We start from the raw sequence: 25,449 nt of genomic DNA, 5'->3' as shown, positions 1-25,449 counted from the left end.
TTCAGAGTTCATTAAATTGTCTGTTTTACCTTTACTTCTTTGTAGATACCAAATAAAGCCGTAATTCATTAGATATGTATTTGATCTACACAAGACAATTACAAGGGTGACTACTTCTTGTAGAAATTTATAGATGGAAATTATAGGTATCTCCAAATATAAAACTAATAAATAATAAATCCACACATGGCAATCCCCATGACTAAAGTGAGATCATTCTTAATAATCCTTTTCTGATATATTTTTAAATTCCTTAATTTACAGTGTTTTATATTCAAATGTTTGTTCACTAAAACCATAGAATAAAAGTGTCAAGACTACAGAAAAAGGTAAGTGGAAATTTAAACTACAGCAGTCCTCACTTTACCTATAAGGGATACATTCCAAGATGCCCAGTGAACACCTGAAACCACAGATAGTAACAAACCCTATGTACACTATGTTTTTCCCTATATATACCTACCTATGATAAAGTTTAATTTGTAAATTAGGTACAGTAAAAAATTAACAATAGCAAAATAGAACAATTATAACAATATACTATAGTAAAAGTTATGTGAATGTAACCTATCTCTCAAACTACCTTATTGTACCATACTCACTCCTCTTGTAATGTGAGATGATTCAATGCCTACATGATGAGATCGAGTGAAACGAATGACACTGGCATTGTGACGTAGTGTTAGGCTACTATGAGTATTATTTGAACACAAACACTGTGGTAATACCACACCCAACCTGAAAACCACGACAGCTACTAACTAACAGGTAGGTAGTATACAGAATGTGGAAGTGTTGGACAAAGGGATGATTCCTGTCCTGGGCAGGACAAAGTCCGAGAGCATGAGACTTCATTGTGCTACTTGGAACTGTGCAAAATTTTTAATTTGTGATTTACTTATTTCTGGAATTTTCCATTTAATATTTTGGGTAACCATGGGTAACAAACCGTGAAAACCAAAACCAGGGATAAGTAGGGACTACTGTTGTATCCTAAAAAAAGTCCATATTTCTGCCCATTTCAGTTCAGCATGAAAGAACTTGGTTTTAGTGGCTTTTTAATCATTTCTAAAGAAGTGTTTTCTCCCACTTACTATAGTAAAAATAACACTCAAATATAAATGACTGTGTAAGGGAGGAAATTAGATAGATAGATAGATAGATAGATAGATAGATAGATAGATAGATAGATAGATAATCATAAAAACTTATATGTGAAACCTATTCTAGAAGGCCTACCAAGGAGTTCATGATTCAACATGCAAAGTTAGCTGGAAGCCATTGTTTTTTCCATTATTTCTAAAGCAGTCTCAAATGTAATACACTAGAGATCTGGAAACTATACTGGGTCCTTTTATAATGTCTACGACAGCCTCGGTCCTTTCATTAAAAATAAGAAAGAGTAATGGGTTTGTTTGTTTTCTTATCTGAACAAAAGGCTCCAGAAACAATATACCAGACTATGATAGAAAACCTTTCTTTTTAATGTGAAAAAGGTAAATCAGAGGCCCCCCCAAAAAGAATTATCCTACCTATCCTTCAAAATCGAAGTTCAAATTATCATCTCCAAAGACTTAGTTCCACCCTAGGCCACAACATCCCCTTCTCCTGAACTTCTAAAGTGTCACTCTTTTGATACTTAGTTATCTATTGCTTATATTATTCTTCTCCTCTATTGTCTTACCTGAAAAATAAAAATTAGAGCAATGTTTAGGGAAAATATTAAGAAAGAATGCATATATAAAAACAATGCCTGGTACTAACTATTCAATAAGTACTATAATAGTTATCTCCCTGCCATTTACCAAATTAATGACTCTCAACAAGTCACCTGTGCTAAACTTCATTTTCTTTACCTGTAAAGTGAAGATAATAATCAAATTATTATCTATGTGCAAATAGGGTGACCAATATTCTTTGGTTTTGAGAGTATGTTTCCATCATTATGCCTAGAATACTATAGTTGATCATTACCAAACCTTTGTACAACATAACACTTTTATTACCTTAACTATAAGTACTTTATAAACTCTTAATAAACAAATTTTAAGAGCTGCAAAATAGTTTTTGATATGTCATAATTTGGTTAACTATTCCCTCCATTGTGCAGCAACCACTCTCTCATCATTACCTCCGCCCACCCCTCTTTGTTGTCCTTTTGCCAACATACAGCCCACAGATCTCCCAACCATAGGGAATCAATCTAACAACCTTTCTCTGTTCCTATACCACAATTGCTGCATTCTGCTGAAGAAATCACAAGCTGGGGATTTGTGCCACCACAAATCTATAAGTCCTTCATCTCAACTGAGATTAACTATCCTATTAGTTATTCATCTATATGCCTTTAATCAGTGACCTCTTCCATCCCACAGTGTCCAGTGACTTACCCCAAATCTCAAGCCCAACACTATACATACCTCCTCTCTCACAACTGCCCTCCACCAGAAAAAAATCTGACTTCCCCCAATTTTCCAACCTACATTTTCTTCAAACCATCTTCTTCCTACTAAGTATTAGACAAAAGTATCCCTCCTTCTTCCCTAGAGTAATAATCCTTCCTGATGTCCAAACAACCTTCCTGCATCATCAAATCACACACACCCATACACACAACTTTATTATCTCCACCAAAACATAACACATGTTCAATTCTTATATCATTTTTTAAAAAAATCTGTTTCTCAGTTCCACATCTCTCTATAGCTACATCTCACTTATGCTTCACAGCAAGTTTCCTAAGACTGATCTATACTTGTCTCTATTTTTTCACCTCCCATTCACTCTTCAATCTACTGTTAATTTCTATCTCATCCACTACATATGTCTTGTTAAAGCCTTCTCCATAACAAAGTCCAGCAGAAACTCTCATTTTTTAAAACTTTTCTATCTTTATTTCACATGATCACTTTTTTATATTAGCTATTTTTTAAATATATTTTATTGATTATGCTATTATAGTTGTCCCATTTCCCCCCTTCATGCCCCTCCACCCTGCACACCCTTTCCCACCCACATTCCTCCCCTTTAGTTCATGTCTTTACCTTCTACATTTCCCATACTACTCTTGCCTTCCCCCTATTTTCTACCTAGCATTTACGCTACTTATTCTCTGCACCTTTTCCCCTCCCTCCTCCTCCAACTCCCCTGTTGCTAACCCTCCATGTGATCTCCATTTCTGTGGCTCCGCTTCTGTTCTAGCTGTCCACTTAGTTTGCTTTTGTTTTTGTTTTAGGTGTGGTTGTTAATAATTGTGTTTGCTGTCATTTTACTGTACATGTTTTTTATCTTTTTTCTTAGACAAATCCCTTTAACATTTCATCTAATAAGGCTTGGTGATGATGAACTCCTTTAACTTGACCTTATCTGAGAAGCACTTTATCTGTCCTTCCATTCTAAATGAAAGCTTTGCTGGATAGAGCAATCCTGGATGTAGATCCTTGACTTTTGTGACTTGGAATACTTCTTTCCAGCCCCTTCTTGCCTGTAAGGTGTCTTTTGAGAAATCAGCTAACAGTCTGATGGGAACTCCTTTGTAGGTAACTCTCGCCTTTTCTCTTGCTGCTTCTAGAATTCTCTCCTTCATTTTTATCTTGGGCAACATAATTATGACATGCCTTGGTGTGTTCCTCCTTGGGTCCAACTTTTTTTGGACTCTCTGAGCTTCCTGGACTTCCTGGAAGTCTATTTCATTTGCCAGATTGGGGAAGTTCTCCCTTATTATTTGTTCAAATAAGTATTCAATTTCTTGCTCTTTCTCTTCTCCTTCCGGTGCCCCTATAATTCGGATGTTAGAATATTTAAGGATGTCCTGGAGGTTCCTAAGCCTCTCCTCATTTTTTTTTAATTCTTGTTTCTTCCTTCTTTTCTGTTTGGTTGTTTCTTCCTTCCTTCTGGTCCACTCGATTGATTTCAGTCCCAGTTTACTTCCCATTGCTATTGTTTCCCTGTGCATTTTCCTTCATTTCACTTAGTGTAGCCTTCATTCGTTCATCTAATTTGCCACCAAATTCAACCAATTCTGTGAGCATCCTGATCACCAGTGCTTTGAACTGTGCATCTGATAGGTTGGCTATCTCTTTGTCATTTAGTTGTATTTGCTCTGGAGCTTTGATCTGTTCTTCCATTTGGGCGTTGTTGTTGGTTTTGGTTTTTTTGGTCTTGTGCCTGCTTCGGATGAGGGGCAGAGCCTTAGGTGTTTGCCAGGGTGGGGCCACTCAGTCGCTAGGTTGTGACACTGTATGTGGGGATGGGGTCTGATAGGGAACAATGGTGCTTGCTCCACTCTCTGTCAGATTTCAGTCCCTTCAGCGCTTCCCCCAAGCACACTAGGCCTTTCTGGTGCTGATTCCTGTGTGGGTGGGTTTGTGTATGTTCTAAGACCCTGTGGTTCTCTCCAACAAACTCTCCTGTGAAGCTGGGAGTTTCTCCTGGCAGCGCAACCCCCCACAGGTGTTTTCAATCGGTGTTTTGAGGCTTTATTTCCCCACACTGGGACCCTGGGTTGCGCAGTCTACCTCACTCGCCAGTTTCGCCTGGTTTATCTGGATGGGAATGTGGGACCCTGCAGTCAGCCAGCCACCTTGCACGCCATGCCCAGCTTCACAATCGCCGCCTCGCTGGGTCTGCCCATTGCCACCCCACGCCCAGGGTCCACCAGCTGTCACCTGCAAACCCAGGGTATGCCCACTGCTGCCTTGCACACCCCATGCCACCACTTTTGTGATCATTTCCTGATAGTTTTCCACAGGCACCTGTCACCCAAGACACCCCAGAACGCTCATAGCTCATCCCAACACACACTTTCTCATGCCTTTGTTTAGATGGTTCCCTGTACCTCATAGAATGCCCATTCCTCCCTCTCCCCCAAACCCTCAAACCACACTCCCTTACACAGTTACCTTTTTTAAGACTCAGGTAGTATATCGTTTTTTCCTTAAAACCTTCCCTCACATTTTTAGGCCTAATTATTAGCATTACCTCCTCTTTGATTTCACAGAGCTTTCCTCAATCTTCTAATATAAAGCTTATTCATTATAGTTTAGCTGTTGACCTGTTTTTATACTAAAACTATGAGCTTCTTGAGGACACACATTTTCTTATCTTTGTAGCTCCAGTGCTAAGTGTTTCACAGATAGAAGATACACGATAAATATTTGTTGAATTAGGTAATGCATGAAATGATCAGCATTTAGGCTTACCATAGAGAGGAAGTAAAGATCCAAGAATAATTAAGCTCAAAGAACAGAAGTAGAATTTTGCTGATGGCAGATAAAACAAACAACAAAAAAGGCCAGCCTGGAGACAGAAACACATTTTTAAATTTCCCATAGAAAAATGTAAAATGAGCCATAGAAAAAGAATGATGATCAGCCACACTATTTACAAATATCAATCCACTATTTGTCTTATCCCAAAATCTTACCCATTCTGATCTTACAGCCAAACATACACTAATCAGGTAGCTTCTAGCAAGTGAGATGTGCAGAGGTTTTGTGAGTGGTTTTGTGAGAGGTTTTGCAAGTGAGAGGTTTTGCTGCCTCTAGCAAAACCTCTAGCACAAGTCCCTCACCCTAACTTCTCTAACATTTCCCTATCACTATATCACAAAATCACTTGCCTTCAAGAAAAGGAGTACGTATTATATGCCAGATACTGAACTAAGTATATATAAGTATAATAAAATAATTTATATATGTGTGTATATATATTTTATAATTTTTATAAAATATTTGTGAATTAAGTAATACTACTCCCATTTTATAGACCAGGACTGTTCAATGTCACACAGCTGTTAAGCAGGCCAATCTTCTAACAAAATCCTCTTTCCTCTTAAAGCATCAACTACAAGAAGGCATGATTTAAAAGTTTCCGGTAGTCTTTCAGGTACCCCTCATGTGTAAGGCTAACTCTAAGGGTGCCCTCTATGGCAGATATTGTAGAATATTAAAAATTAAGATATGACCTTCACCAAGCTCATTTCTCTCCTAGTAAGGGCCCTCTCTTTTTTTTTTTTTTTTTAAGATTTTTTATTTATTTAGAGAGAGGTAAGGAAGCAAGAATGAGAGGGAGAGACAAGAATGTGTGAGAGATACATCAATTGGTTGCCTCTCACATGCCCCCAACTGGGGACCCGGCCTGCAAACCCAGGCATGTGCCCTGACTGGGAATCAAACTGATGACCTTTTGGTTCACAGGCTGGCACTCAATCCACTGAGCCACACCAGCCAGAGAGAGCCTCTCTCTTTTCTCTGTACTGTAAAAAGTCAAGTCAATGGTTACCTCTGGTGGGAATAAAGGGGATATACTTGGAAAGGGACATTCTTTTGGCTTCTGAGAAGCTGAGTCTCTTCAACTCTAAGTGGTGGTTACAGTTATTCACTTTCTACGAAGTCAGTAAACTACATTTCTATTTTATACACTTATTTATATGTATTTAATTTCATACTAAGAAGGATAAATCACCATATCAATGAGGCCTCTTCTGACTACCCAAAATAAACAGTAATTCCTTCTCCACCCTCCATCCCACTTTTCCAGGTTTTTTCTCTATAACACTTCTCTTCACTGAACATACAATATACATTTACTTCTTACTTAATTTATTGTCATTATCTCCTCCTGCATAAAGCAAGGACTTTGTTTTGTTCACTGCTATATATCCAACCATTAGAAGAGTACCTAGAATAAAATACACCTTTCTCCAAGTTTATGTAATCCTTAACAAAGATATAAATAGTTTTTATTTTATTTTATAAAAATTCGTCCTTATTAATAACTTGCTTGTCCTCTAGGTCAAGACATACATACTTAACTCACTCTGAGTTACACAATAAATATTTCACAAGATGTATAAGTGCATTACACTTTATACATCCATACCCACTCCTGTTGGATATCGAGCCTATTTCCAATTAGTGCCATTAAAAACAATATTGCATATGCATACTTTTACATGTTGATACTTTTATTTCTACAGACCAGATTTCCAGAAGAGGAATTTTGATACTCCGAAATTTTCCAGATTGGCTATAGCAGTTCACATTTCCACCATTGAAAACCTAAATCATTAGCCCTGTCTGGTATGGCTCAGTGGACTGAGCAGGGGCTGCAAATAAAAAGGTCACCAGTTAAATTCCCAGTCAGGGCACATGCCTGAGTTACTAGGTCCCCAGCTGGCATGCGAGAGGCAACCACACATTGATGTTTTTCTCCCTTCCTGTCTCTCTAAAAATAAATAAATAAAATCTTTAAAAAACAAATATGCCCTGGCTGGTGTAGCTCAGTGGATTGAGTATGGACCTGCGAACCAAATGACTACGGTTCAATTCCCAGTCAGGGCACATACCTGGGTTGCAGGCCAGTTCCTAGCAGGGGATGCACGAGGTAACCATACATTGATATTTCTCTCCCTCTCTCCTTCCCTTCCCCTCTAAAGATAAATAAATAAAATCTAAAAAAAGAAAAAAACTAAATAATGAATCTTAAGAGTTAATTATTGGGTATTAAACCTAACTCATGAATTTTAAGAATTAATTTTCTTGCAATTTATGCCCACTTGCTTTCAGAAAGAATGAGGCAGTTTACACATCTGGAAATTTAATATGACCTTAGCAACTAATACCCTAGAAGCAGTCAGGGTCCCACTGCAATCTCTTCCACAACTTTAGGAACTCGATATCTGATTTACTACCATCTGCTCTAGGTTTTAAAACTGAAAGCAGTAGAAACCACTCACCTTTCCAGCCCTAGTAAAGCCTAAGGAAAAGAATCCCTCCAAAAGGAGAAAACCTGGGTCATTTCACCTCTGCCTCATTTTGATATAAGTGAATATATGATCCATATCTGTCCTTGCTCCTTAATCATATCTCTTGGCTTATAGTATCACCATCTCCCAAGCCAGAAAACTAACACTCATCCTAGATTTTTATTTTTCTCAGGACAGTCTCTATATCCCATCAATTCTACTTTTTAAACAACTCTCCTATTCATTCTCACTGCTTAATCAGTTTCCCTTCCTTAACCTTGTTCTCCAATTTATTTTTCACTTTGCAACCAACAAATCTTTTCCCTACTTGAAATCAATCAGTCAGTGGCTTCCCAAACTGCCCACCAGATAAAATCCAACCTCTTAATTGTAGCATTCAGGGCCTTTCATTATTTGGCCCTCACCTACCTCTCCAGACTAATGTGCCACCACTTCCCATCACACACATTATTCAAGAAAACTGAATTTACTATAGTTCTCAAAACATACCAACATACTTCAACACCTCTGAGAATTCACCTAGGCTGTTACCTGGCCACTACCCCACCAGTAAACCATTAATTTCCTCTCTGTTTATGCATTTTTCTATCACTATACTTAAAACATTCATTCAACCAATTACTTACTGAGTACTTACTTCTATGTGCCAGAGATGGTGCCAGATTACGAGATCCAGCAGTTAATTATGGCCTCGGTCCTTATTCTGATGAAATTTATAATCTAATGAGGACCAAAGATACCAAACAACTAATAATAAGTGTGGTTAAATATTACAAAGGGGGGATAATATATTATATAATGAAAATGTATATTAGATGATACTAGGAGAAAGGGAGGAAGTTATAAAAAGAAGTACATCGAGCATTTGTTTACATGTGTGTATTCTTTAATTACAGTCTGATCTCTTTCAGGGATCATGCCATCTTTAAGTCACTATCCAGGACAGTAAATAATAATTTACAGTAATGTGCATTGACCATATTACAAAGATTATTACTCCCTTGTACCACCATTAAAGCAAATGAGTTAGATCAACTCTACCCAAACCACACTAACTACAAATGGGAAAAGAGTGGTTCCAAAGAAAAAATCATGAAGCTGTTACCTAAGTAAGAGAGAACAGAAGCTGGATAGACGAAAACAACAGTCCTCTCTTTAGCGGATGTTGTAATAATCTCAAAACATATCTTGTTCATTCCCCACTCTGGTAAGGAGTTTATGGGACTGACTCCTTCCCCAACTCCAGGAGTCCACCCTGATTTGACATAGCAGTGGTTCTCAAAGTGTGGTTTGCAGACTAGCCAAGTCAGTAACATCTGGAAACTTGTTACAAACACAAATCTTAGAATCCAACCCCAAATCTACTGAATCGGGGCCTAGCGATCTGTATTTTAACAAATACTTCAGTTGGTTCTGATGAACATTCAAATTTAAGAGCCATTGGACTAGACAGAGAAATCTATAATTAATAATAGCTCAAGAAGCCCCAGCCGGTGTGGCTCAGTTGATTAGATCGTTGTCTCATAACCAAAGGGTAGTGGGTTCAATTTCCAGTCAGGGCACATGCATGGGTTGCAGGTCTGATCCCAGTTTGGGTGTGTTTGATCCCTAGTCCAGGAATATATGGGGGTAACCAAATGATGCTTCTTTCTCTCATTGGTATTTCTCTCTCTCCTTTCACCTCTCTAGAAGCAGTGAAAAAAGTCCTCGGGTGAGGATAAATATAATAATAACAGTTCAAAAAATTCAGCTTTTAAGACAGTGATCCTTTGGAACACAAGGACAGTCTACTGTCATGCTCAGGATTTTTGTTATATTTGTGAAAAGTATCCTTTTCTTCCCCTAGAAATGAGGAAACATGTAATCACAGGAGCCAAAAGCAGTCATCTTGTACTACCAGGGAATCCAGACTGAAAAAAAAGCTGATGGAAGGGAGAGCCAAGAGAAAAGTAGAAAAACAGGGCCAAAGGCTAAGGGTCTTAATCAAACCACGCCAGGGACCCTTATTCCTGTTGGACTTTTGAGTTACATGAATTTATAAATTCTCTTTGTTTAAACCAATTTGAGTTGGACTATTTATTACTGCACTGAGATATCTTGATATCCACTACACCAAGTTATACATCCATCCTTAAATACCATAGAGAATACTAAGAAATACTGTTTAGTCAACTGTCTAGCCTCTCTTTAATTAGGGTTGGCATATTTAGCAGGTAAAAATTCAGGACACTCAGTTAAATTTGCATATCAGATAAACAAAAAAAAATTTTTAGTATAATATGTCACAAATGCTGCATGTGATATACACATGTATTTTACTTGGCAAGTCTACTCTAAATATCCATGGTTGATCCTGAGGAATCAAAGGAGAGTCCCAGGTCAGACTCATTCATACAGACGTGACAGCTGCTCTTACAGTTATACCCTTTATATAGGCAGCTAAGTGTAACAACAAAAAAAATGTTGATATATCAGTATTCATAGCTTTTTTTTTTACTCCCTTTGTTCCTGGCCCTCATCATACAGATCAGAGTAATTAAATAGGAAAAGAAGAGAGTTTAAGGGGAAATAGGTACTCCTAGAAGAAAAACTAGTAGAAGCTAGTAAGTTTGAGATAGGAAGAAAAGAAATAAAAATAATGAAACTGTACATGTTGTTATGAGAGATTTTGTGAGAGAAGAAAGTTTGACTTTAACCATACAAAGATGCTGATCAAAAATGGAGAAATCAGATTTTAAGTAGTTTAGACAAAATGGTCTCAATGTAACACCCTTTATTCTTAAAGGCTGGAATACAGATTTAAATTGGTTTTCAATTTAATTTAAATTTTAGGGTGGTGCTTCCTCTGAATAGAAAACAGAAGATAGAGCACAAAGCATCCTAGCTTAATAATAATGAAAATAATGGTAACAACAGATACCTGCACCAGGTGGTACTAACTCATAATTCTCGCCATAACCCTACAATAGGATTAATATTCTTCCCCCTGCTATACAGATTAGGAAACTGTCCAAAGTCACAGCTAGAAGTAGACAGAGCTAGAATTGGAAATGCAAATAACCTGAGTCTAGAGCTCTTAAACACTGAGCAACTCTGTCCTATCCTCAAGCACTTAAGTATTACACTAACGAGCAAAAACACATAAATATAATTTAGTTATTCTAAAATACCAACAATTTTAACACATAAAGTAAAATGAACCATGTATGCCATGGCTTCCTTCACTTTAATTTCTTCTCCCCTTCATAGCCCACCAAAGAAACTAAGAATTTTAAGACACTCTCCTTTTCAAAGTTACTTTTGAAAGCAAATTATAGTATAGTATAGTATAGTATAGTATAGTATAGATTTATACAGAAATGTTTTTAGAACTAATGAGTAAGCCTTCATCAAATAACATACCTAAAGCCACATATTATGCTGCTTTGCACCCAATACCAGAGATTAGAAATGATAACATTTCAAAAAACACAGAAAAATACATTAAAGTATATAACTAGTTTTGGCATTTTAAAAGTTAAATCTTTTAATTATTAAAGCATATAGAGAAATATAAAGGTAAAAAATTAGACAATGAAGTGACTAAGAAATGACATGCTATATAACTGGTAATAATATTCAGAGTCCAACCACTTTTCACCACCTCTACAACTTCCACCCTTGTCCAAGCCACCATCATCCTTCAGCTCACTTACTGCAATAGCCTCCTAACCATTTTCTCCACAATCACCTTTTCCTACTCTGCACCAGTAGCCTAAATGATCCTTGTAAGCCAGAAATCATAATACATCACTGGTCAATACTTGCATGGCTTCTCTTATCTCAGTCGAGTATTAAAAGCCAAAGTTCTTACATTGTATTCCCAACCACCCACACCATTACTTGTCTTCATTTCTTATTACTACGTTCCCCTCATTCCACTCCAGCCACACTGACCTCCTAGATGATCCCTGAACACATGATAGAGATGTTCTTGCCTCATGGTAAGTCACCTGCTATTCCCTAGGTACACTCCCAGCCCTCACACCCATGTATGTACATGGCTGGCTCCCTCACTTCCTTAAGGTCAAGCCCTCTTTGTCCTCCTACTTAAAACAGCAGTTCCCCCACCCAGCATTCTCTATTTTATTCTCTGCTTTTTTCCATATCATTTATTACCATCACTATGTATTTAACTTATGAATTTGTTTATTCTCTTTCTCCCCTCTCTTAAAAATGTAATGTTCCATGAATTTAGAGAGTTTTGCTGTTCTGTTCACTGCTATACCTAGAACAGCCCGGCAATCAAATATTTATTGAAAATCATAAATGAATTAATATATAAACAAAAACATTTATGAGTTTTTAATAAATTCCAGGTAACATGTTAAGTGCTTTACAGTTATTAATTTACTAAATCCTTACAATAATCCTGCTGAAATAGGAACTATTATCAGCCCCATTTTTAGGTGAGGAAATCAAAACACAAGAAAGTTAAGTGCATCACCAAGGAATACATGCTAGGAACTGGCAAAGGCACAATCTGAACTCAGGCAGTATGATTCCAGAGCCCCTTCTCTTACTACCTCACTATACTGCTTCTAGATTTCCAACATACTGCTGGTAAAGTCAAACTCAGTTATGCCATATATTTTAATTGAAAAACAAGATTTATGGGTTACCTTAAAGTAGTGTCCTAATTTTAAAGCTAGTCATTCAAATCACAAATCATTCCACAGGTCCCTAGCTTATTATTACTTAATTTACTAAATTTTGGAATTTATAGTCTTACAACTATAAATTCTATCACACTCATTCACTTGATAGACTAATAAACTCTAATCCAACACCTACATGCCTCAAATAAGGAAAACTGTCAACCAAAGAAGTTAGCTTCCCTATCTCCAAGGAAGTAACTCAAAAGAAAGACAGCAAAAGGCCTGTCTTATATTTAACTCAATACAGTGTATGAGCCTGTCAATTCCAATTCAGAAAATGAAAATGGGTTTCCCACAACTATATTTTAGTTTTGAAAAAGAAAAAAATTAACTTGCCAATTCTTTTTATGTACAAACACAAATACAACATTGAAGAGTTATGGTTCTCCAAATTACTTTCCAGAGTGGCCACTGTGGATGCCTTCCTAGCATGCATCCTCTCCTTCCTTTTAAAAAGAATCCCTCTCTAATACTGTGCCTCAGGAAAGTCAACACCTCTCCAGATTAAGGCACAGACATGCTAAATTCAAGGGTAATTACTAGTGATTGCTTCAGGAATAAAAATATGACCCAATTCTGGCCAAAAAGATATGAAGAAAGTCTGATGGAGGTTTTTGGAGAACATTTCCTCTCTCCAAAAACAGAGGCATGGGAAGAGGCACCTTTCTTCTTCTTTTCAAAATTGTTGTGTGTAAAGATGGTACCTGAAATCACTAACGATCGTTTTGCTACTACTATTCTGAGGGTGAAGCCAATCCAAGGAAGAGCAGAACTGAGCAAAGGAAAGAATATGGGATTTACTGACATTGTTGAACTGCTGTATTCAACCAACTCAGGAGCCTATTCTATAAGAAGATAAAATTTCTTATTTCTTAAGCCAATTTGAATTAGGTTCTGCTGCTTGCAGCTGAAAACATATGAACTAAATACATTTTTATGGAACATATCCCAGAACTAATCTCAGAAAAAAAGCTTGAGGTTAATTCCACAACTGCATATTAGAAATTCAATGTGAATTATACCATAATGAGTGACTCTCATATAGTTAAAATTAAATATATATATGAAAGAAGACTCTAAAGCATTATTTTCCTAGCACAAACAATTCCTTTCAATAAGGCCTTCTCCCAAACAATTTGCCCTGGCTGGTATAGCTCAGTGGACTAGGTGCAGGCCTGTGAACTAAAGGGTCATGGGTTCAATACCTAGTCAGGGAACATGTCTGGGTTGTGGGCCGGGTCTCCAGTAGGGGATACACAAGAAGCAACCACACATTGATGTTTCTCTCCCTTTTACCTTCCCTTCCCCTTTCTCTAAAATTAATAAATATTTTTAAAAATTGTATACACAAATTTTAAATTTTGATTCATAATTGATTTTTTAAAATAAAAACTATAAGAATATTTAAAATTATATTAGCCACATGCTCTGGATTTACTGCAGTATACCCTTAGACAAGGGTAGACAATTAATCTGGCCCACAAACGGAACATCACACACAAAGTCCAAGGCTGGACAATGATGGATGGTATACCTCATGGTATACACTTTGGCTTTGTATTGGTTCACATTCCCAGGGCACAGAGTAGTTTTTATTGTGTATTGACATGAGACATACAAAATGGTATGATCTGGTAGGCTGGACCTAGCCCACTGCCTCTTTTATAAAAAATAAGATAACCCTCTTAATTTATATGACCTTAGGAATAAGCACAAGGAACAACAAATATGCACATATAGGCAGGCAATTTGAAAACTGATCTCATAAGGCTAGATGGCTGGCCTTATCTTGTTATCCCAAGTCAAGTCCTATGCAATCTAAATTTAATTACTATAATGACACACTGGCTAACTTAAATCTACATTTGGCCAAGTGCTGTGTAAAACTAGCCTAACAAACTTTCAAAACCTTACTACTCACTTGTAATTCTTCAAAATTTAAAAGGTGACTTTTACTCGAAAATCATAAAATTTTGCTAATAACATTAAGTATTACATTTTTCGTATTTCCCTTGTTAGAACAAATTACCTTTAAAAGTTTGAAGATCACGTGTTAGTAATAAATATCAACATTTTAAAATTTAAGTCACAAAAGTGAAGCTGGTTGGGTCCACAGAACTAAGATTTGACAAAATATTTGGATACTAGGTGTTTAGGAGGAAAAAAGATATGAAAGAAATACAATAGCTTGACCCCAAGAAACTTTCTTGGTAGTTGGGGAGGTAATTATATTAAAAAAATAATGTAATGCCATAGTATAAAACTTGATTTTATATGAAAATAATATACCACAGACCTAGGTAATTAAGGGGTTCAGTGCTAGAACTTTTAGAGGAAGAAGGGGAACTTGCAAAAGATACTGACTTGAAGATGGGGGTGGGATGGGCATAATCTAACATAAGGAGCAGCATACGCGATAGGTTGCATTGTCTATGGGAATAAGCAAGGCATATTCAGGGGATAGTAAGGAATTGGGCTACAAGAGAAATGAGAAGAAAGGGTAAGTAATTAAGTCAGAAATGTAGTTGAAGCTCTATTACCAAACAGATGGTCATGTATGCCAAGTTGAAGAATATGATCTCTTAATACATGTTTTAAAAACTGGAGACCTGCTGATCATTTCTAAGTAGAGTGGTAAGACAATGAAAACATTTCACAGAATTAATTTGACTGAAGAATTCAGGATAAACTTAAGGGGGAGGGGGAAAAGAAATTAGAAACAGAGCAACCAGTTAGGAGGTACTAGTTAAGAACCTGGGGGCTAGCGGTCAAAAAGACGTACTCTGCTACTTGCTAGCTGTGAAGCACTGAATAAGTTACTAAACACTTCTGAGTCTCAGTTTCCTGTCTGTAAAGTGGGATAATAATGATGCCTATTTTATAAGGCTGTTGTGTGGTTAAAAGAATACATATAAAAGCATATAACATGCCCTGGCCAGGTAGCTTAGTTGGTTGAAGCATCAGCCTGAACACCAAAAGATTATGGGCTTGATTCCTGGTCAGAGCACATATCTACCTAGGCTTTGAGTCCCCAGGATGGGGAGCGTATGAGAGGGAACCAATCGATGGTTCTCTCTCACACTGATATTTCTCTTTCTCTCTCTCTTACTCTCTCTAATGTTCAACAAATGTTAGCAACTGTTACCATCACTACAAATCATTTCAAAAGTGCAGTGCCGCAGAACTGGACAAGGTCAACAAAAACTAAATGGAAAGATGACTTAGAGTGACATTTCCATAGATTCGTGAGATGTTATAACTAGAAAAGACCCAGGAGAACTGTCCTAAAAGCAAAGTGGCCCCAGTTTAAATGTCAGCAATGAAGAAAAGAATGGGGCAAGACAGCTCAAAGGTTTGACTGCAAAAGTATCCAAAGAGATAGATGTAGAATAACTGTTATCAATATGCTTTAAGATATAGGCTACAATGAACTGAGTACATACCATGTGTCAAACACCATGCTAGATATAGTACATGTAATGCCTAGGACAACTCTGAAAGGTACGTATTAGCTCAATTTTTCAAAAGAGAAAATAGATTTTCAAAGAGGTTAAGTAGTAGCCATATAATTTGGGGGCAGGGTAAGAAGCAAAGCCAGGTTTGAAATGCATATGACCTGTTTTCAAAGCCTCTGTTCTTTCTATTATACTCAGTCCATATCAATTAAAAATTATACCATGTCACACAGACATATTTGTAATTATTTTTACCTACCTTGTTAAACACGGTAACCATAAACATGTCTAATCTTTTATACATTATAAGGAAATATAAAATTCACCATAAAAATAATGAGAATAAATTTTAAAAGCATTATGCAATAATCACTATACCTCTATTTTATCCAAGGCTAGTTGGATAAAATATAAGCTATAATGTATTAAATAAAAGCAATGACTAACCTTTCTCAATAACATGTGAAAAAAATGGCATAGCTTTTACATCATTTGATTATATTGGATACATTTGTCCCATACTACAATATCATTATAAATTGACACCTAGCTTATAAGTATTGTACACATATAGGAGAAGCACTTATGTAAGATGAACGCAACAAATGTTCAGAATTATAAAGACTAATTCAATTACAGAAGTAGAATGCCCAACCTGTTAAACAGTAAGGACCACATGGTGGCAGGTGACCTATTTCATCAGTGTTTCTCCGAAGATATTTCCCCCAACCATAGGACCAGTGTGCCAGTTCTCCACCAAAAGGCTACTTAACCTAAATTTTACCAGGATGGAAATCCTGCTAAATCCAAGTATGCCAGAGTAAGTTTCCTGAAACAATCTTTTCATCTGACTTCAAAACAATCAGAAGATACTTTACTAAGTTGGCCATTAAATTGTGTAGTCAGGTAACTTCCCAACTAGTAGTTCTCAAAGTGTAGTCCAGAGACCTTGATGAGTCCCCAAAACCGTTTCAGAGGATGCGAGATGTCAAAAACTCTGTCACAGCATTACTAAGACATTATTTGCCTTCTGCACTTTCATTCTCTCACAACTGTACTGGGGAGCTTTCCAGAAACTATAAACTGTGATATCTTAACAAACTGAATGCAGGAGCAGACATGGAAATTTCTGTCTTCTATTAAGCCAGACATTAAAAGAATTTGCAAAAACAATGCCACTCTTATCACTTTTTTGTTTTTTGGGAAAATGTATGTTTTCATTAAAAAAGTTATGTTAACATGTTATGTTTTATTATTTTTTAATGAATTAAATATTTTTAAATTCCTCACATTTATTGTAATCCAATAAATATCAATAAATATAACTCACTTAAATAGAAGGTCTTTGGGATCCTCAAAAATTTTTAAGAGTATAAAAGGGGTACTGAGACAAAAAATTGAGAACCACTTTCTAGACCTTCCTATATTTATGTTTTGCCCAACAATTAAAGCATTTAATTTTCTAATTACTACTGAAGAGATGTTATTGCCCCAAAGATAATTTCAGAAATTTGTCTTCATAAGAACAATGACAAAAAAGTCTACGGCCACAGCTGATGTGGCTCAGTGGATTGAGTTCCAGTCTGCAAACCAAAGGGTTGCCAGTTCAATTCCCAATTCTAGGTAGGGCACGTGCCTGGGTTGCAAGCCAGGTCCCCAGTAGGGGGTGCACAAGAGACAATCACACAGTGATGTTCCTCTCTCCCTCCCTCCTCTTCTGAAATAAATAAATAAATAAAATCTTTTTTTTTTTTTAGTCTACAGACCTTAAAAAAAAAAAACTATCCACTAATTTTTTAAAATCTTTGATTACATCTTCCCAAAACAAAAACAGTAACAGTATCAAAACTAAAGTACAAGCTAATAGACCATATCTGTAAACTTTGGACATGAGAAGGACTAGAAGAGAGAGGAGTGTCTTCTAACATAAGGGAATGATACATTCTGGTAAAGAAGGCATCTAACCTGGGCCCTAAACATATATAAGATTTCAACAAGTAACCACTTAAAACGAAAGGCACCCAAGAAAGAGAAAAATACATACATTCAAGGAATAGCAAATACAAAACAGCTTCCGTAGAACTTGTGATGGACTCCAGCGAATGGACTGGAAAATTAGGTTGGAAGCAAAAATAGAGGGACTTATATGACAGGATAAGCAATCTGGGGCTTTATTCAGTAGGCAAAGGGAAGCCATTGGTGGGTTTTTAAAGTCATTGTTAGATTTACCATTGGAAGGGAAATTATCAGATGATACTTTAATAATACTGTGGGCTGGACAGAGTAGAAACAGGACAACAATTAGGGCACTATCATACCAATGTAGGCAGAAAATAAAATAAGAGCTTGATCTGGGTTAGGAGCTGGGAAAAAGACAGATACAGGGCATGTTACTAATAATTTACCTAGTTTAAACGTTTCAAAAACTTAATTTATAACACAAAATAAGGGTGGCATTCACATTACTTCCATTAAAAACCTTTTACGTCATAGGCAATATTTCAGCATACTTAAGTGTGCTTTCTTTTTTTTTTAAGCTGTAGGAATAACTGATAGTATATTGTACATTAAGACTACAAAATGGGTAATAAAGAAAAATATCACATGCATATTTTCAATATTCTACATAGACTCTCAGTATGCAAAATTTCATTAAAGAATGAACATTTTAAACTCAAAGTTTATTAACAAAAAACACAAAGTTTGGATCAGAATTTTCTATATAGCCCTAAAACCCACATGACTACACAATTACCACAGTCAATTTTTCTTAAAATCATTTTTGAACAACTCAACTCAACTTGGCCAATATTCTTCTACTAAGATCACATTCTTCAAAAATTAGTGCCTTCTTCATTTTCTGCCCTCCTCCCCCTTCAACTCTCCGCCCAACAAATTCCCTTTGTATGTCTGCAAGACACAGTATGATTTTAAGGCAGTTTGAATATATAATTTTTACAATAATGGAAATTTAGAATTATTAATCTTATTTTTTACAGGAGAGGAACCTATGATGTACTAAATTTCCATTCACATGAAAGACAAATGTATCTAATAGAAATGATGCTTTCCCATTGGGGAAAACAAAAGGGGAAATACACACAATAGATGAGTGGCAAATCTTACAAACTTCACAAAACACTGAAAAGCTGTGTCTGGATTGCAGTCATAATTATAAAAGCAAACAATGAAGACTCCAACATGAAGGGAAAAGGAAAAAATTCCAAGTGATCATAAGAGTGAAAAAGGCTGATTTAACATTAGTATGTTTTTAATATAGCATCATTTAACAATCTATGACTAATTGAAAAAAAACAAAGGATAATTCACTGTTCACAAGGACACAGGAAATAATTTCTGCACACATTCTACAAGGCAGTTATACTTCATTACATTTGCATGGTCTCAAATCTTTTCAAACGTTTCCAAAGACACACAAGCTTATAATAATTGAGGTTCCCCAATGACACACAATTTTGTAGGTTTAGCTATTAACACAGTTTTAAAAGACACAACGAATTCATGTTCAACAAAAAAAAGTCACAAAGGCCCTCTACTTATTCAAAATCATTACATAAAGCACTGTCCATAATTGCAAACAGGATTTGAAAATCTGACAGCTAATAATTATAAAATGGGATAGACTTTAGAGAAAAAAAATTTACCCAACTTTCCCATTTTTCCTTCCTTTTCCTTTCCTACGAGATACACAAAATGTCTGTAAGGGTCTCAGACAAAGCTCTAAAGTAGAAATACAATATATGTATGCTTTACATCACATATATTTGAACCTATCACATATATGTACACATCACATATATTCACACAAGCAAGGTTCCTCCTTTTTTTAATGTAAGAATTAAAGTTACATTAAACCCTATCGCATTAAGTTCAATCACCACAAATTAAAGAGTAATAAAATATTGCACGTAGGTCTCTCTGAGCGAATATATTCGGAGAAAAAAAAATCCTCAGAGTAAGGCCACAACTGAATAAAAACGCCCAGTCCCTGAAAATCACTAACCGGCATTTGGTTTCCGTAAGAGAAAAGGGGCGGGGGGCTGGGGGGGGGGCTGTTCTTAAAATGAATAATCACACCGGCAAGCCAGTTTCGGAAGTTAACGAAGGTAAAACAACGGAACCAAATGAGACAAATGCAGGAAATGACAAGCTTTAAAGAATTCTCCCAAAGGGAAAGACTGACTTCAAAACTGGATATAAAGCATCTTTTGCAAGTAGAAGAATCTTTAATTGAAAGAGAAAAGGGGCGTGGGAAGGGGGAGACGACAAAACCTGAACGAAATGCAAAGGCAAAAAAGTAATTTAAAAAAAAAAAAAGGAAAGTAAAAGAAAAAAAGAAAGAAAAGAAAAACCTACGGTTCTCTCCTCCCACCCCCACTCTGACCCCCACCCCCACCCTCGTAGGACAATAGGATCAGGGTCCTAAATGCAAACTTTAAATGTGCAAACCAGCAGCAGTTTCACTGCAGCTCTAATTGCAAATCTGCCCCCACATCCCAAAGCTAGCGCACCCTGGAATAATTCTGCCCTGAAAACATCACCAAGGTCTTGTTAAGCACAAATCAGACCCATCACAAAATTCTTTTTTCTCCCAAGTACCTGGAGGATCCATTTCAATATAAAATATCAGTTCTGTCGAATAGGGCATCATCACCTCCCTCCAGTCTGCGTCATCGCGGTCCATACTCCACACCGTATTGTACATCGCGCTGTCAGGGGCAGGTTGTCAAGAAATATATAAAAAGCATATATTTTTATGATATTTAAAAGTACATATTTGTATAAGTCCCACACGGAAATGTACTTCAGGGTTTCCAACAACCGGTACAAGTCCAAGCAACTACCGGGACGAAGAGGAGATCCTCTATCCCTCTACCTCTCTTCGCTACAGCACCAGACAAAATGCCCCCGAACTTTCAATCAACGGGCTTTGCTCCTCCGGGAGGTAAAAAGACGCTCCGAGGGAGGGCAAAGGTGTTAAAAGCAGCTTCCCCCCAAAAAAAATCCCTTCTACACATTCGCTCTTCAAAGAGAAGAGCTCCCACAGCCTCCAAATCTGTCCGCAGAAGGCACTTTTGCGTCCTTCGGTAAATAAAAAGGGAAGCGCTGGGAGCAAGGTAGGGAAGTGACAAAGGAAGGCATAAAAGGGTGGGGGGGAAGGTTTGGTACTGGGTTCAAGTTTCGGGGTCCCACTGGTCTGCAGAGCTATCCTCTCTCCTCTCAGGTGCCGGGACTAGGGCTCCGTCTGGTCGGGTTCGGAACCCCAGCTGATGCAGCCTCGAGATTGGGGCCCGTCGGAGAGTCCAGTTAGCTGTACTCGGCAGGGCGATCCCGCCGGGTTGTACGCACGCCCGCCAATGCCGGTTCCCCTCACGCTCTACTCTGACTCCAGCCACTAGTTTCATTTTAACAGCGCAGAGGGGAACACCCTCCTCCGCCTCCAAGCTCCCCCGCTGAGGCACCTTCCAACTGCGCAGGGCAGGGGGGACAACAGGAATTACCTCTGCCCCTTCCACTCCATTCCGCCTTGATGAACGGAAAATTCTGTCAGGTTCCTGACTAAATGGTCATAACACTGTCCTCTCACTCAGCTTTCAACCCTCCCCACTGCTCTCTAGGCCTCAGCTCCTTCGTTACCCACAGTCTCTTCCCCCAGCCTCGATTGGAACGGTACAGTCCGGGCGCTGGCTGCTAGCCAAGAGTTGAAGCCCGGAGCACGCGAGCTGGGACAGGAGGGAGGGAGGGGGAGGAGCGTGGAGGAAGAGAGGATAAAGTGGGTAGTGATTGGCTGATCCCGGTTGCCCGAGCTCGGAGCCTGCGTCTTTTGTCTGCCTTGCTCTGGAGAAGGAGCGGGAGACGACGGCGCGCCCCAAGCGGGCCAATCAGGAGGCATCCGACGCCGGCCGGTAAGGCGGCGATTGGTCAGAGCTCAGTTACCAAGCCGGACAAAGGCAGAACGGGGAAAGAAAAGAAGAGAAGGGAAAAAAAAAGAAAGAAAGAAAGCGCAAACGGCGGTTACTGACAGGCTGAGTGAGCGCTCGGGGGCTCAGGCTGCCTGGAGACAGGCGGGGCTCCCGCTGAGACTCGGTCCATCCGGACGAGTGAGGAGAGGGGGAGGACCGGCTGCCGCTAGATACCTCTGCCCGGAGACTGGGCGGGGGGCAGAGGAGCGGCGGAGAGGAGTGCCTGCTGTCACTTGGCGGGATGCGCGCTCTTCTGGTCCTTAGGGGTCCCGGGGCAGAGCCCCTCCCCACAGACCTCTTCACTGCGCTGGGACAGCCTTCCCCAGCCCCCATGCGAAGTTGTCAAATAAAGCAAAGGTCCCCATACCTACTTGCCGGACTGTTACCGCTCAGTGCGAGGATGTGCCCATAGCCCCCTTCAACCTTCCCCCGCAGCCACCTGAGCCCAGTCCCCCCTCCCAACAATTAGACATTTCTTAAGGAAGTATTTCATTTCTCAGTTCCTCTGCGCGTCCCACCCAGGGACTTTTGAACCCAGAGATAACTCCCCCACTTGAAATAGAGGGATGCCACAGCAGGCCCCTCAGCTGGAGTGTGTAAGCCAGAAAAAAATGCCTTGCAGTTACAGTGCGCGTGTGATTTCTGAGGTAAATCACAGGTGCTAGTATCCTTAACCAAAAGGGCTCTATTCTGTTTCCCTAACAGACCCTATTCCACATATACCCAATCCCCACCTCCAAGCTTAAAACTGTTATAGGCTTCAGTATGAAAATGCTGAACATTTCCATGCATTTTAAAAACAGCTGATTAACTTGCTGGGGAACACAATGGTCAAAAGCAAGTGTGTGTGTGTGTGTGTGTGTGTGTGTGTGTGTGTGTGTGTGTTTATGAAGATTGTGCCTGGAATTGCCATTCTGCAGACCCTACAATGCAATCTGGGGAGGCCAAAAACTGTTCCATTTCCTCTTTACACCGGAGCAACAAAGCCCATTGTGTTTGGGTTGACAACCTAACTTAAGCTCTAGCAAAACCGCCTTCCTTGAGTGGCTCTGCTCTATTGATTCATGCCCATGGAAGACTTGCTACATTTCACCTCTATCTCCTGAAGTGGTTCTACCTTCCTTAAAGGTGTTCTGAGTTGACATAGTTCCTAGGAGCAGATGCTCAAAATGTGTATGGGCTCCGTATATAGTCATGCGTTAAAAAGAGCCACTAGAATGTAACAACAGTTTTGACCTAAGAAAACACATTAGGATTCTCATAGGCTTACTTCTTACATTTCTAAAATCCAAATGTGATTTAGAAGCCAGATCAACTTTGGGACAGGGCATGAACCATTCCTCTAGGTAGATGATGTTGGAAAATCAACTCTAATCTATGGCTGGCTTCCCAGTAGTCTCTTTACTTCACTGTATCTGGGAGCCAGAAGTACTCACATTTGATAACTCAAAAAGCAGAACAATCAGTCAAGGGCAAGTTGGTTTATTTTTGTTCATGTGTGTCCCTGTTCATTCCCAAACAAAATGAAGGTGAAGAGAGGAAGTGTGGAAAAGATAATGGCTTTCAGATTTCCACGGCAGCTTTTGCCTGGACCACTTTTGATCATTTAGTGGTGGGGTTTCAATTTCTAATACACAGAGCAATCGCCAGGCCTTTCCCACAACTTAGGTTTTGGGAGATGGAGTAAAGAAGCAGTACAGTCTATAATCTTGCACTCAAGGCTGGCACACAGAATAAAACTGATTCAACCTTGCCACCTAAAATTGTGTTGACCCAACTGTCCAACAAATAAACCTTTGAATAGGAAAACTCCAAAGAATAACAGTGATGCAAGAGGCAATGGTGAATCAAGGGGAAGCACACTTCCTTCTAATGGACTTGAACCTGTGCCCTGCCATGGTGGGAAGTGCCTGTCATATGATGCTGGCCTTACTTTTTTTCAGTTGAGAAATAGAAGTGAAGTTCTAACTGTTTGTCACCAAACCGCCTCAGGCTCTTTGGCAAAGGTAAAGAATGTTAGCTCTGGTGTCCTGGACCATTTCCATCCTGGAGAATTATATTTGGCCTGGGTGTGGATTAAATTCAGCTCTAAGAGCTCAAACTCCTGCCTGGGTCACAAACTGCTACTTTGGGAGTTGTTTTCTTTTTCCCTTTTGCCTCCCTCCTTTCTTTTTTTTTTTTTTTTAATTTAAAGTAGACTTTGGAAAATCACAAAGTCTGTCTGCTTTCATTTATATACCTGTGAAATAGGAGATTGCCTTCAGATTTATGCAAGCTTCTTAGCTTATTGTAAAACTCTCTGAGAATGAAAAAAATGCCACTTAAGTTTTTAGAATTAATAGTTGCTATAGCTCCACATGGATAGGGTTGTCCTTCACTTTTCACCCTGGTATGGTCTTGCTATGAAACTGTTCAAACGTGATCCATTTCTCCCCCTTTGTTTCAGAAATGGATGAAATATTTTTTCTATGCACTGAATATAGGGTATGATCTCAGAGCTTTCTGTGCCTGCAGAATCAGCCTGGACCTCTGCCAAAAGTTATTTGTGATTAAAGGTGCCATCTGAGCACACAATATTTTTTAAAAGCCTTGCAAAATGAAAACATAGTTTTAGTATTTGTTAAGGTCACTCTCTTTAACCCCAAGACTGACTTACCTTTTGGGGAAGGATCACTGGTCTCAATCCCTCTTTTTTCCTCTCTTATCCTCTTTCCTTGACCACTTTTCCTGTGTTAAGGCCAAATCCATGCAACTAAATAAACTCAATAAATGAGATTTTAAGAAAACCTCAATTATCCATTGTGGATTTCAGGACCTCCCTAGCCACATGCCTTGCAAGGTGGGGCTATATCAAGTTTTGATGAAAATGAATGTAAAAAGAACAATACTAGTGGATCTTCTAGAAAGACATCGCACCTGGAAATTGTTATCTCTTCAGATAGCAGTGTCTAAAATCATAACTTTTTTCCATTTTTCCAGAATGGCACCCCTTTTACTTGGCATTGCAGTTTTTTTTAACCTCACCTGTATGTATTTCTTAGAACTTGCAAAACCATGATAGGGTTCATCCTATCAGCCCAAGTCACTGAAAAATTATGACATTAGATAAATGAGTGGTCTTCACAGAAGTGGCATTCCTTCAGATGCTGCTAAATTCCTGGGCTTAGGGACATGGTTTAAGGGCTTCCTCTGACCCATCAGCGCATGTTGTAGATCTCTGCCTCACTTTCTCCACTTTGAGTTCTTTTTTAGACTTAAGGGGTCTCCTTTAGACTTAAGGCTCTCTAGCCTAACATGTCCCCCTCTTTTTAGTGTCTGCCCTTCCAGTAACACAGGGGCCACCTAGCTGGTATGTAATACCACTGCTGCAAAACTTCCCCTCCACTGGGGCAGTAGCTTTCAGCTTGGCTCTCACCAGGAGAGAGAGAAAATGAGATCCAAATGAAAGGAACAATAGTCCAGGTTGTTTCACAAGGGCAGGGCACAAACAGGGCAGGCAGCTGGTGAGCTCTGTTACCTCATTTAATCTCCATCACCCTGAGAAG

The 25,449-nt window shown here is 38.5% G+C and overlaps 1 protein-coding gene across 3 annotated transcripts in view; it reads right to left on the bottom strand.

Annotated features, from left to right (window-relative positions):
• Window positions 1-25,449, bottom strand: part of PIK3R3 (phosphoinositide-3-kinase regulatory subunit 3) — a 120,918-nt gene that overhangs the window by 63,821 nt on the left and 31,648 nt on the right. The window contains exons 1-2 of one of the 3 annotated variants that reach the window (XM_037149289.2): window positions 21,111-21,334; window positions 20,541-20,650 (exon numbers count right to left, since the gene is read on the bottom strand). The exons of 1 other annotated variant lie outside the window; for it this stretch is intronic. In XM_037149289.2, the coding sequence (XP_037005184.1) occupies window positions 20,541-20,646 (106 nt within the window). In that variant the 5' untranslated portion in view covers window positions 20,647-20,650; window positions 21,111-21,334. Of the gene's footprint in view, window positions 1-20,540; window positions 21,335-25,449 lie in introns of those variants that run through there. One more of the 3 variants, XM_053660536.1, reaches the window with a different exon arrangement.

The sequence above is a fragment of the Artibeus jamaicensis genome, unplaced genomic scaffold, assembly GCF_021234435.1.
Source record: "Artibeus jamaicensis isolate MK-2021 breed Jamaican fruit bat unplaced genomic scaffold, CSHL_Jam_final scaffold_847, whole genome shotgun sequence".
Lineage (NCBI taxonomy): Eukaryota > Metazoa > Chordata > Mammalia > Chiroptera > Phyllostomidae > Artibeus > Artibeus jamaicensis.
This window is presented reverse-complemented; position numbering and strand designations above follow the sequence as displayed.